Source organism: Mastigoproctus giganteus, chromosome 7 (assembly GCF_048544385.1).
Source record: "Mastigoproctus giganteus isolate SK-2022 chromosome 7, ASM4854438v1, whole genome shotgun sequence".
Classification (NCBI taxonomy): Eukaryota; Metazoa; Arthropoda; class Arachnida; order Uropygi; family Thelyphonidae; genus Mastigoproctus; species Mastigoproctus giganteus.
The window spans coordinates 179,876,358-179,890,468 of NC_143581.1; the positions used below are offsets into that span (position 1 = coordinate 179,876,358).

The window sequence follows — 14,111 nt, forward strand, 5'->3', positions numbered from 1 at the left end:
CGATGGTATTTCTCCACTTGTTCTCAAAACCCGTGCTCCTGAACTTACTCCTGTTTTTTTCCGCCTTTTTTCACTTTCTTATTCCAAAGGTGTTTTTCCTTCTGCTTGGAAATTTGCTCATATCCAGCCAGTTCCTAAAAAGGGTGACAAATCCCTCCCATCCAATTATCGTCCCATTGCAATTACTTCTACTCTTTCTAAAGTAATGGAGAAATAAATTAACCGCCAACACTACATAGAAACCTTCCATCTGATCAACAATCTCCAGTATGGATTCCGTCAGTGTCAATCCACTGGTGATACTCTGGCTTATGTTACCCATTTATGGACTAATTCAATGGAAAAGTTAGGTGAAACACAAGCAGTTGCTCTTGACATCTCAAAGGCTTTCAATCGTGTTTGGCATAAAGGTCTTCTAAACAAGCTTCCATCTTATGGTTTGCCAACTGTTTTTTGTAATTACTTATCCAGTCTTCTGTCTGATCGCTCACTGAGGGTGATGGTAGATGGCTCTCTGTCTTCTAATTTCTCCACTAATGAAAGAGTCCCCCAAGGTTCAGTTCTTTCCCCCACACTTTTCCTCTTGTATATTAATGACCTTCTTCCATTGACTGGAAATCCTATCCATAGTTTTGCCGATGATAGCACATTGCATTCCACTTTCCATTTTGAGAAACCTTGCCCTGTTCAATCAGCTTCAACTTCTCGAAAATCTGCTACCAATTCCTTAAATGCTGATCTTCAGGTAATTCTCCAGTGGGGCAAAGACAATTTAGTTGATTTCAATCCTTCTAAAACTCAGTGTTGTCTTATATCTCGCAAAAAGGATTCTTCTGCTCCTATGCTTATCTTTTGTGACACTCTGATTTCTAGGCAAAATGATATATGTCTTTTGGGGATTACCCTTACTTCTAATCTCTCTCGTCACAAGCACATTACAAATATTGCTTCCTCTGCATCTAAAAAACTTGGTTTTCTCTTTCACTCTGGGCGTACTTTTCTTCCAAACAGTTGTTCACTCTGTACAAATTGCAAATCCACCCTACCATGGAATATTGTACCCACATCTGGGGTGGTGCCCCCAAAACCTCTCTCAGGCTTCTTGATTCTGTTCAGAAGAGGGCAGTTAGGTTAATTAATGATTCATCTCTAACAGAGTCTCTCCACTCGCTGTCTCATAGACATACTGTTTCTGATGCATGCCTCTTCTACAGATATTTCCATGGGCACTGTTCTTTTGAACTGGCTTCTATAATTCCCGCTCAATCTTTCAAAATAGTCTGACACATGCTGCCACCAGCCAACATCCATTTACTGTCCAACTTCAAACTCACAGAACCAACTTTTCATCTTCCTTGTTTATTCATTCAACTGCCATTTTCTGGAACAATTTTCTTTCATATGTATTTCCTGAAAATTACTGTCTACAGAAGTTTAAGTCCAATGTCAACAAATAATTCTTCTTTCGTCTTCTCAACCTCCAACCCAAGCTCGGTACTAAGTACTATAGGTTCTAATACCTCTCATGTTTGGGATTTACATAAAAAAAAAAAAAAAAAAGTTTATGTTCTCTGTTAAAACAATTTTACTATCCATAGGACCGGTATCCCTTTATGTATCCTTTATTTTAACCAGTATCTTTTATTTTAACATCTAAATTATAACCACCCTAAAGATGCTACCTAATTATTGTTATCTGGTAAATTAATTCTGAATATATTATCCATCCTTTATAAGAACTATTAAAGTTTTTAATCATTAGATCTTTGTCATGCTGATATAAAAAATACAGAAACAGACATTAATGTGTTAATTGCATATTGACTTTGTATAAAAGATAACAAATTCAAAAGAAAATTTATTATAAAATAAAAATTTACAAAATAACTTTAATTAAAAGTCATAAAATCAATTAAAAGATACAGCATAAAAGTGTTAAAATATATACTACAATAAAATTGAAACACAAACACACAGCGGCTTTTGGCTATTGTATGTAGCTTTTATCAACTGAAATAAAATGTGGCTAGCAATGCTTTGTACAGTGAGTGAGTGTAAAGATGGCATAGCTCAACACATCTGTGAACATAAGTTAACGGAGGTGGAGGAATAGGAGGAGAGTACATTCTTAGTTCAGAAAAGGAAGGGATGAATAATTACTCCTCTCTTCCTCCACTCCATAGACTTTTCCTCCACTCCTCTATGGAGTGGAGGAAGAGAGAAGGAAGAGAGTGGAGGAAGGGGAAGAAAGAGGAGTAAATTAAGAGGGTTCCCTCTAACCTCACATAACATCAGGGGCTCAAAAATAGGGTGCACAAGTTTGCTGCTGTCTCTATTAATTGAAGCCCTCATGATATTGATGTATACAGATTCTAACTAGCAGTGGGTCTTAAAGCTGCAAGCATAATCTATTCTGTGGGCATTACTAAGCATAAGCTTATGAGCTTTCTGCTAGTAATGCATAGCTACTGCTGATTGGACAAAATCAGCCTGTCTAATACCAGCGTTGGCAAATGAAATGATGCAAGAAGGCCAGCTTATACAGCATCAACAAAAAAAAAAAAAAAAAAAAATTCCCATACACCTGTCCATTCTTCTCTAATAATTTGTCTACTTCTTCCTTAAATTTATTAAAACTACCCACATCCACAACACCAAATGCAAGTTTGTTCCAACAATCAGTTACCTGCTGGCTGGAGGCAAATTTATTCACATCTATCCTAAACCATCCATCTTTAATTTGAATTTATGCCCCTCATATGCTCTCCAAAGAAGAGTAAGTATGCCATCAATATTTAGCTTACTCAATCCATTCAAAGCCTTAAACACCTCACTCAGATCTCATGGGTGCCTAGTTTCCAGCAGTGCGTAGCACACGCTTCTTGATTAGACCGGGGTTCGAGCCCGTCACCACCAAATACGGAGAATGCGGAAAGGTCAGGGAATGACCACCGCATATTCCGGAGCAATATGGCCTTAGTTGCTAATGCTCCTAAAAAACCAAATAACAAACAAAAAACAAAAAACAAACCTAGTTTCCAGATGCTGAAACTTGAAGAACTAAAGCCTTTCTTTGTAAGAGCACCTTTTGTTCCCCTCATTAATCTCATGCTCTTTTCTTCACCTGTTCCAAAAGATAAACAGCCTTCCTAAAATGAGGCTTCCAGACCTGTATGCATTAGCATTAGCATTAGTAGAGGCATTTGATGCAAGAAAGCAAGCTTATGCAGCATCAGCCAAAAAAAAAAAAAAAAAAAACCACTTCCACTTCACCCCTCTGTTCGTTCAAAATACCTGTCCAGCTGAGTCTTAAACTTATTTAGGCTATCAACTTCCACGACAAGGGATGGAAGTATGTTCCACCAACCAACCACCCGCTGGCTAAAGGCAAATTTCCGCACGTCTATCCTACATCTGTCTTTCCTCAATTTGAATTTATGCCCTCTCAGGTGATTATTCCGAGTGAGAGGAAGAATCCCATCAGCACTGAGCATGCTCAAACCATTCAAGGCTTTATACACCTCTATCAGATCACCTCGCTGGTGCCTAGTCTCCAGACACTGTAATTTGCAAAACTTAAGCCTTTCTTCGTAAGAGCACCCCTTTGTTCCATTCACTAATCTTGTTGCCCTTCTCTGTACTCGTTCCAGCAGCTCTACATCCTTCTTGAAATGAGGCCTCCAGACCTGTATACAGTACTCTAGGTGTGGCCTGACCATTGCCTTATACAAGGGAATAATCACCTCCTTATCCCTGCTAGAAAAATTCCTATATATCATTGACAATACACCATGAGCTACTCTTGCAGCCCATCTGCACTGCTCAGAGAACTTCATATCTGCCTGCACAACCACCCCCAGGTCCCTTTCATTCTCTACCACTGTCAGTGTAGTACCACAGAGTTGATACGTTGCTCTGGGGTTGCTGTTTCCCATGTGTAGTACTTTACATTTGTCAATGTTAAACTTCATTTGCCACCTCTCAGCCCATCTGCTCAACCTCTCCAGATCCTGTTGCAGCAGCATAGTGTCAGTAGTGTCCTTGACAACCCTGCCTACCTTTGTATCGTCTGCAAACTTCGACATTAAGCTTGATATACCATCATCAATATCATTTATAAATATTTATGAATATGAATATGGACCCAACACTGAGCCCTGAGGGACTCCACTAATAACATTAGTCCACGACGAGCAGTGTCCATTGATTACCACTCTCTGTCTTCTCCCCCTCAGCCACCCCTTTATCCACAGCAGCAATTTGCCTCCAATGTCACACTGCTCCAATTTGTGCAGCAGTCTTCCATGTGCAACAGTATCAAAAGCCTTTCTAAGATCCAAGTATATAATATCAAAGTTATTCCCTGCATCCAGTTCCTTTGTGACTGCATCATAGTATCCAATCAGGCAATTGATCAGGCAAGACTTCCCCTTAACAAAACCATGCTGTGTCCGAGCTATAACTGAAGTCTTGTCTAAATGATCCTGCAGTGCTTCTTTAACTAGTGCCTCCATTAATTTTCCTGGAACAGAAGTTAAACTCACAGGTCTATAATTACTTGTGTCAGCCTTTGATCCTCCTTTGTGAATTGGGGTCACATTTGCACATCTCCAGTCTGTGGGTACCTCCCCTGAGTCCAAGGAAGCTCTCATAATTATGGCTAAGGGTTTGCTTCCTTCCTCTGCTGCCTCCTTTAATATAACTGGATAGATCCCATCCACCCCCGGTGCCTTTCTTGTGTTTATCTTCAACAATTTCTCCTCCACTTTACTCTCAGTTATTACAAGATTCTCTAGCTTACTGCTAGAGTTGAATACACCTCTGGCTTTCCCCTCGCTAAATAACTCCTCATGTGTGAATGTGGATGCAAAATATTCATTTAGTTTGTTAGCTACCTGAGCAGGATCATCAACAGTTGACCCATCGATATCAAGTGGACCAATCTGATTCATCCCCTTCCTTCTAGAGTTTACATAAGTAAAGAACTCTTTGCTGTTTTTCTTTGCATCCCTTGCCAAAGATTTCTCGTAATCTGCCTTCGCCTGCCTAACCTCCTTTGTAACTTGGTTACAGATCAACTTGTATCTATCATAGGCTTCTGTGTCATGTGTTAATTTGTATGTGTCCCATGCATGTTTCTTCTCTGCCATATGCCTCATCAGTTCGTCTGACATCCATTTAGGCCTAAACCTTGAACAATATTTCTTAGTTGGTATGTAAAGCCTAGTAGCTTCCAAGATAAGTTCTTTGAATGCTTCCCATTTTGCATTTGCTGTTGGTAACATCATCAGTTGGTCCCACTATATAGAATTTAAATACTGTCTCAGTCCATCGTAGTCGCCTTTACGAAAGCAATAACCCTTCCCTTTACCCCTAATGGTAGTTACCTCTTTGAGTAAATCCCACTTCAGCACACTGTGATCACTGCCACCTAGTGGTTCATTTATCTGCAGATTCTTAATGCATGAAGAATCACTGCTGATAATCAAATCAAGAGTATTCCTCCCTCTAGTTGCCTCCCGAACATGCTGATGTAGAAAACAATCATCCAATAAATCCACAAAAGCCCTGCTAGTGCGTGAGTGACCAGCCCCCAAATTCCAGTCAATATCTGGGAAATTAAAATTTCCCATTATAAGACTCTCTGATTTACTGGCCCACTCTATTTCCCTGTACAGTTTCTTATTATACTCATATTATATGCAGTCCTCAGTTTGTGGCCTAACCACTGCATTCTACAAAGGGATAATACCTCCTCCTTATTCCTGTTGGCAAAATTCTGGTATATCACTGACCTTTATATTCTAGCAGCCTGTCTGCATTGTTCAGAGAACTTTATATCTGACTGCACAATTACCCCCAGGGTTTTTCATTCTCCACTACCTGAGTGTGGTATCGCACAGTTCGTATGCGATTATTGCTACTCATATGCAGTACCCAGCATTTTTTAATTTTCAATTACCACTTCTCAGCTCACTGCCTAATTTTTCTAAATATTGATGCAGTAGCATACCCTGATTACTGTCATTAACCACCCTGCCAACCTTCATATCATCTGCATACTTAGACATTAATACTTCATCATTATGGCTTCATTAATATGATTAATAAATATAGAAAACAACAATGGGCCCAGCACTGAACCCTGGGGTCTCCACTAATAGCATTAGTTCAAAAAGAGTAGTGTCGACTTATAACCACTGTCTTTTGCCAATTAACTATTCCTTTATCCACAGCAGAAACCTGTCCCTAATGTCATACTAATCAAATTTGTACTGTAGTCTTATGTGAAACAATGTCAAAAGCTTTTCTGAAATCCAAATATATGTCAAAATTATTTTTTGCATCCAGTTCCTTTATTACAGCATCATAATATATATTCAACCAGACTGATCAGACAAGACCATCCCTTAACAAATTCATGCTGTGACTGTAGTATAACCACATTTTTGTCTCAATAGACCTACATTACATTTTTAATCAGTGACTCCATTATGTTTCCTAGAGAAGTAGTCAAGTTAACAGGTCTATAATTATTGATTTTCTTTTGTGAACTGGGAATATATTTGCGCATTTCCATTCCATTGGGACCTTTCCTTAATCCAAGGATGCTCTCATAATTATGGCTAAAAGTTTGTTTACATCTTTTGCTCCTTTCTTATTATAAGGATAGATCCTATCCATTCCAGGTGCCTTTTTTATGTTTAGCTTCAACTATTTTTATCCTGAGGGAATTTTTTTCCCTCAGCATGAATTGTTGAGGAGGCTTCCATCCTGCAGTGGGTTGATAATGGCTGCACTTTACTTTTTTTTTTATTTTTATCCACTTTCCTCTCAGTTATCACAAAATTATTTCAGCTTGAATTTGTCAAACTTCTGGTATCCCCATCCCTAAAAATTTCCCCATGTATGAATGTGGATGCAGAAATACCTATTCAACTATCAGCAACCCGAGCAGGATCAACAGTTGAACCATCAATATCAAAGTGGGCCAATGCAAGAATTGACAGACTTCTCATGATCTGCCTTAGATTGCCTAACCTCCCTTGTGACTTGATTGCAGACAAGTTTATATCTACTATGGTCTTCTGTGTCACATAAATTATATATGCATTCCATGTATTTTTCTTCTCTGCCATGAGTCTCATCGGTTAATGCTGATTTTGTCCATTCAGTATTAACCAATGAATATGAATATGACCACTTCTACCAGGGGTCATAAGCATGAGCTTATAACCCCTGGTAGAAGGGGTCATAAGCTCATGCCAAGTGGTGCCCACATAACAGATGCTTGCAGCTTTAAAATCCATCACTAATTTGAATCTGCATATAACAGTACCAGTGGAGCTTAATTAATAGAGACCACAGCACAGCATATGTGTGCACTCTATTTTTGATCCCCTGGTGTTGCATGAAATCAGCAGATGCCCCACAATTCATCCTCCTTCCCCTCTCTTCCTCCACTCCATAGATATTTTCTTTTGTTTCAATCTTCAACCCCATTGATTTATTCCTTCTTGGAACTTACAATGTTACTCTCCTTTTTTCTCTCCTCTTTTCCATAACTCCTGTTTGCACGTGCCAAGCTATGTCACCTTCATATTCACATTCAACTATATAAAGACATTTCTAGTCACAATTTCATTCAATTGATAAAGGTTAAATACAGTAGCTGAAGGCTACTATGGATTTGTGTTTCGATTATACTGCAGTATATATTTTTAATGCTTTCATCCAGTATATTTAATTGATTTTATGAGTTTTTAATTATAGTTATTTTGTAAATTTTTATTTTATAATAAATTTTCTTTTGAATTGGTCGGCAATTGCAGGAGGTCATATGTATCTAATTTCTGACCACAGAAGGCTCTTCAATCATTAATGTACTAATTACTTTTATTTACATGGGTATTGTTCCTGGGAAATGTACCATCAATCTGTAAAGAAAGTATCTGGATTTAATGTACGTGGGCTGTTCAGAAAATAATGATCATAATTTTTTTTTTCACACCATACCTGCATTAATCGTCCTTATTTATGGTTCTTTTCAAAGTAGTCCCCATTTGGTGAAATGCACTTACTCCAACATTTCTGCCATTCTTCAAAAATATGGTGGAATCAGGGCTGTACTTATAAACAGGCAGATGTGGTTCTAGCCTCGGGCCTCACCACAGAGGGGGGGCTTTGCATGGCCTCTGTAATCTCAAATTTTTAAAGCAATCTTTGAATTGCAACATTTGTGTTTAAACAGATGCGTAAAAATAATTGGCTTTTTTTCTGATTATATTTATATATGCAAGTTTTTTTCTTTTTGGACTCTGGACCTCTGGTATCTTTAAAGGGGGCACCGTAAGAGCTTACTGCCTCGGGCCCCAAAAAGTGTAAGTACTGTCCTGGGTGGAAGCCATTTTTGGACATGTATTTCAGAATCACCTCCAATGTTTTTACAACTTCTTCTGATGAGTGGAAATGTTTTCCTCACAGCTTCTTCTTTAACTTTGGAAATAAAAATAAAAAAAAATTTCAGGGTGCAAAGTCAGGGTGTAGGGCACAAGTGAGGACACATTTGACATTAATGCTGGCTGAGTACTCAATGACAGTATGAGCAATGTGAGGTCTTACATTGTTGTGATGCAACACCCACACACCTGCATGCAGTTGTGGTTGTTTGTAACAAATATAATCCAGCAAAGTGTGCAAAAGAGTTTTGTAGTAAGGTCCCGTAACAGTTGTATGATGTGGCACAACATGCTGGTAAAGCATTCCTTGAATGTCATTGCATTGATCATTTTATGTCACTTTTAAATGCATAGAAGCTTCCATAATGCACACAGTTATTTCTTGTCAGGTATCATCGCTATCTAGTAGATTTCACTGGTGCTATTCTGATTTGTAAAGGGTAAATTGATTAACTGATTTCCATTGTATTTTTTTTTATTCTATAATATATATTTTGTTTCATTCTATAATTATGAGTTAAAATTCACAAAATATTTAATTGAATTATAATGGCATTATAGATCACTAGAAAAGTCATTCATATAAATTACAAGTATACAGTTTTACCTTATGAATAATGTTGCCAGGTGACCTTATCAGAAAAACCAAAGACAGCTATCAGTTACACATAACTGCAAACTTCCATTTTCATTTATCCATAATTTTTTGTTTATCTGCATCTCCCAATTTTGTGCATTTACGTCAATTACTTCAAAGCAGATAAGCTTGCTGGATGGCTTACATAAGATCACTGGGTGCCCATGAGGAATGTTTGGTGCATAAAAATAAAAGTCTCATTGGAAGGGTGTAGATTATAGTAAGAAATACTAATCTAAAATATAATGGAACTAAATTAAACTTTATTAATAATAACAATGTCAAATTAATAATAACAATGTAATAAAATTCTGTCTCGTGAAAATTTAACTAATATAAAATATAATGGAACTAAATTAAACTTTATTAATAATAGCAATGCAAAACGTAATTTAAATTTGTACAGTTTTTTTCAATTTTTATAAGGAAAACATCATTTACAACCAGATATATGGGAGGTATATTAAAGTTACTTTGTACAGATTCAATGCAGGCACTGTTATGTTCATCATATCATTGACATTGAAATAGTTGAAACTTTATTATTCTGGCTATGTGAGAATAATATACAGTAGATTACAGAATACAGTTCTACCCAGCAACAATGGTCACAAAATTTACACAAAGAAGTTAAGCAAATACCGGACATTTACATGTCCAGCATTTGTCAATTTGCTTACTATACAGCAAGCAGAACTACTGGACACCTAGCAACAGGGTTCTCTATTTAAAGCTGCATGCATGTGCTTTTAGCATTAGTAGAGGCATATGATGCAAGAAAGCAAGCTTATGCAGCATCAGCAAAAAAAAAAAAAAAAACCTCCCATTTCACCCCTCCAATCGCTCCAAATGCCTGTCCAGCTCAGCCTTAAATTTATTCAGGCTATCAACTTCCACAACAAAATATAGAAGTCTGTTCTGCCAATCAACTACCTGCTGGCTAAAGGCAAACTTCCACAAATCTATTCTACAACTTTCTTTCCTCAATTTGAATCTGTGCCCCTTCAGGTTCTTAATCTGAGCAACAGGAAGAATACCATCAGCATTCAGCTTGTTCAACCCATTCAAGGCCTTATACACCTCAATCAGATCACCTCGCAGGTGCCTACTCTCCAGGTGCTGCAATTTGCAGAACTTAAGCCTTTCTTGGTAAGAGCACCCCCTTTGTTCCACTCACCAATCTTGTTGCCCTTCTTTGTACTCATTCTAGCAAAACTACATCCTTCCTAAAATGAGGCCTCCAGACCTGTACACAGTACTCTAGGTGTGGCATGACCATTGCCTTGTATAACGGGATAATCACCTCCCTGTTCCTGCTAGCAAAATTCCTATATATCATTGACAAGACTCCATGACCTGCCCTGGAAGCCCGTATGCACTGCTCAGCGAACTTCATATTCGTCTTTTTCACTTTCGACTTCCCTGAGTGTAATACCACACAGTTGGTACATTTCTCTTCGGATATTGCTACCCATATGCAGTACTTTGCATTTGTCAATGTTAAACTTCAGTTGCCACTTCTCAGCCCATTTTCCCAACTCTTCTAGATCCAGTTGGGAGTAGCATACTGTTGTTAACAACCCTTCCAACCTTTATATTATCTGCAAACTTGGACATTAAACCTGATATACCTTCATCAATATCATTGATAAATACTCCTGGGGAATTCCACTAATAAAATTTGCCCACGAAGAGCAGTGTCCATTGATTACCACTCTCTGTCGTCTCCCACTCAACCATCCCTTTATACATTGTAGCAATTTACCCTTAATGCCATATCTCTCCAATTTTTACAGCAGTCTTCCATGTGCAACAGTATCAAAAGCTTTCTTAAAATCCAAGTATATGATATCAAAATTATTTTTGACATTCAGTTCCTTTGTGTTCCTTTACATCATAGTATCCAATCAAATTGGTCAGACAAGACCTCCTTTTAACAAACCCATGCTGTGTCTTAACTATTACTGCAGTCTTGTCTAGATGATCCTGCAATGCTTCTTTAACCAGTGATTCTATTATTTTCCCTGGAACACAAGCTACTACACAGTGATTTTGAAATGGGTGTGCACTAAACGTTTTGAGCAAATGCAACCAAACATGGCTGCACCTGGGTTCCAGCCTGTTAGGGATTCTGTCTCATGAAAATTTAACATATTTCTATTACTGGAATACAAATTATGATTTATATCTGTTAGGAACCATATGTGGAAGAAATCTTGGGTGAACTATAGCACAAACAATTCAAATAAATTATTTTCAGAGAAGATGTACCTCCTAATCCTCACTGAATAGCTATGACATTGTTTTATTGTCTTTAACGGATGCATGGGAGACATATAAGGATTACTTCCCATTTGTTCACTCTGTAGTTTATAAAGATTGTTAAAGCTGTCAAGAATGGTTTTCATAAAACTAATTTTATATTTGTAAAATCTAATTAATCTAATAATCATAGTTATTGCCTATTAAATTGTTTATTTTCCAATTCATGTGCAAAAAATCACACACATTATTATTATTATTATTATTATTATTAGTGGTCACAATCATCAATTACTTTTGTATGGAAACCAGCCATGCAACATTGTAATCTAGACATGCAAAATGATACTCATTCCATGCACTGGGGGAAAAAAATTAGAAGGAACTACATCTGGCAACCCTACTTATAAACCTTCACTCTCACATTTTATATTTATACATTGCTGCCAACCATTGACTTTTGGAAAACAGCATATTTCATAATTTTTATCAGAAAAAAGCAGGAGATTATTGGGGAAAAAAGCAGGAGAAAGCATTATTTTTTAATGTAGACTTGAACATTGAAATTCAATTTTACTGCCAACATAATATATGCAGTAATTTCTTGTCAAGCTTCAATAGTTAAAACATGTTGTCTTAGCTCTATACATTTTTTGTTAAGATTACAACTGTAGGACTGTTTATCAGTACAGTATACTTTAAAACATTAGCATACCTAGGATTCTACTCTCTGCTCATTTCTGCTTAGATTGTCTGTTAAACACCAACTGATCATGACTGCTTCTTTGAAGCAATCATAAGCATTTGCAGATGCTGCCGTCTATAGAAACATTGAATCAAAGTTTGATTCAACAATGGCCCTGCTGTCCAGAATTGGCTCTCAAAGGCATTTCCAAATTTTCATCAGAAAGCAAAGTTCTGAACTGAGTTTTCAGGGTTTTTTTTTTTTTTTTTTTAAATTTTTCTGAATATCCTCACACACTCAGCACTACTATGCGGCATTAGTAAAATGGCAAGCATGACTACAGATAATTTGTTATATGTTAAGTTCCCTTCTGCACTTTTTACTTTTCTTTAAATTCTGAGCAAATGATTGATTCTATACAAAAACCAAGATCATAATCAGAATTAGCATACTCAAATTTGTAAAGAAAAACACCAAGGAATGTAGAGAAACAGAATGATTTTAGAAATTTGGTACATATAATTATGGTTCAGCTAATATTAAATAGTCTTACTCCTGACAATGTACCATTCAATGTATGCTATTAGCAACTGGCAGTATACTGTATTTTATTTACATCTGTATAAAAAAAATTTTGTCCTGTAGGTATTTGCATTTTATTTGTAATCAAGCTATATATATCTAGCCATTTGGTTATTAACGAAACCAGTTAATTCTTCCAGCTGAAATAAACATAACTGGATATATATTTGTTTTGTTTTTAAGTTTACTGGAAATGGAATCTGTTGATGTTAGGATGCGAATACGAACCTGTTCGGAAATTATTTATTGACTAACCAAATAATTATAATTTTATAATGAATTTATAATTTTTCATTGAGTATAATTTATAAATTTATAGGTGAAATCTACATCATACATATGATTCAACATAGAAAATCTACATTCACTCACCAATAGCAGTAAAAAGCAGAGCAATAAAGAAACAAAGCACTGCAGCTCGTCTAGGATCAGCATTTGCTCCATATCCTTTTGCAAACACAGTAAACCATCTAAATATTTTGTCTTTGCAAAGTGCCTAAAAAGATAAAGATAGGGAGAAGGATGTAAATAAGTAACTAATAAAACTAAATTATTTATCACATTACTAATGATCACATAAATATAATTTTTCTTAAAACAGTACAGTAAACTTTGATATATATCTGACTGTCAAGTATCCAGTTTTATGTAACATCTGATCCATATTTAATCTGAATACAAATTCAAATATCTGTAATAACTATAAATATTTAATATTATTATTTTATTTAATGTGCGTTTCATTAGCTTTTATATTGCTGTTGTTTCAGAAGTGACTGAAAGCAATATGCACACAGTCCAATGCTATTCCGTGTGTCATGGCAATTGATACTTCCATATACCAACATTATTTTTACTGGTGAAATATTTAATTATTTACCATAATGTCTACTCCATCTGCCATGAATGTGAAACATTAGTGCACTGTTAACAAGCAGGGCCAAATTTCTGCTTAAACAAGTTAGACTGGGGCTCATAATTTGGCAAGACCCATGACAACTCCCAACTGTCTGTTACATCAATTTCATTATCTTTTGAAAAAAAAAAAAAAACCCACTTTTTCCTAAAATAAAAATTGTTTTGAGCAATGTTATTTGAAATTTTTTTCTATACTCCCATTATAGAAACCTGTATTTGGATATTTTGTCTAGAGCCAACAAATTTATAAATGTGCCTCTGCTTACAATAATATAACAAGAATAAACTCTTATGAAAGAATACAATGTGGTTCATCAACAATCAGTGATATTAAGGCAATCTAACAAGACAAGATTCTGTTGCCTCTGACACTAAAATAACATTAGATAAAAGCTATGCTAAGCAAACCATGATTGAAAAACATGGACATGGTTTTGGTTTTATATGAATTATTTGAGATCAAACTTTCAGAAAGTGGTTCAATATCTTGTCCAATGTTAAGAGAGAAGACCAAGGACTCTTTCAAGCATAATAAGATATATTTTTATAGTTATTTTACTGTTTGAGC

General features: G+C 36.2%; 1 protein-coding gene across 2 annotated transcripts in view; it reads right to left on the reverse strand.

Moving 5' to 3' along the window:
- The window catches only part of LOC150083367 (solute carrier family 12 member 2-like), a 451,471-nt gene that overhangs the window by 296,960 nt on the left and 140,400 nt on the right, over positions 1-14,111 (reverse strand). For both annotated transcript variants that reach the window (XM_090377993.1, XM_090377992.1), the window contains exon 11: positions 12,998-13,121. In XM_090377993.1, the coding sequence (XP_090234119.1) occupies positions 12,998-13,121 (124 nt within the window). The remainder of the gene's footprint in view (positions 1-12,997; positions 13,122-14,111) is intronic.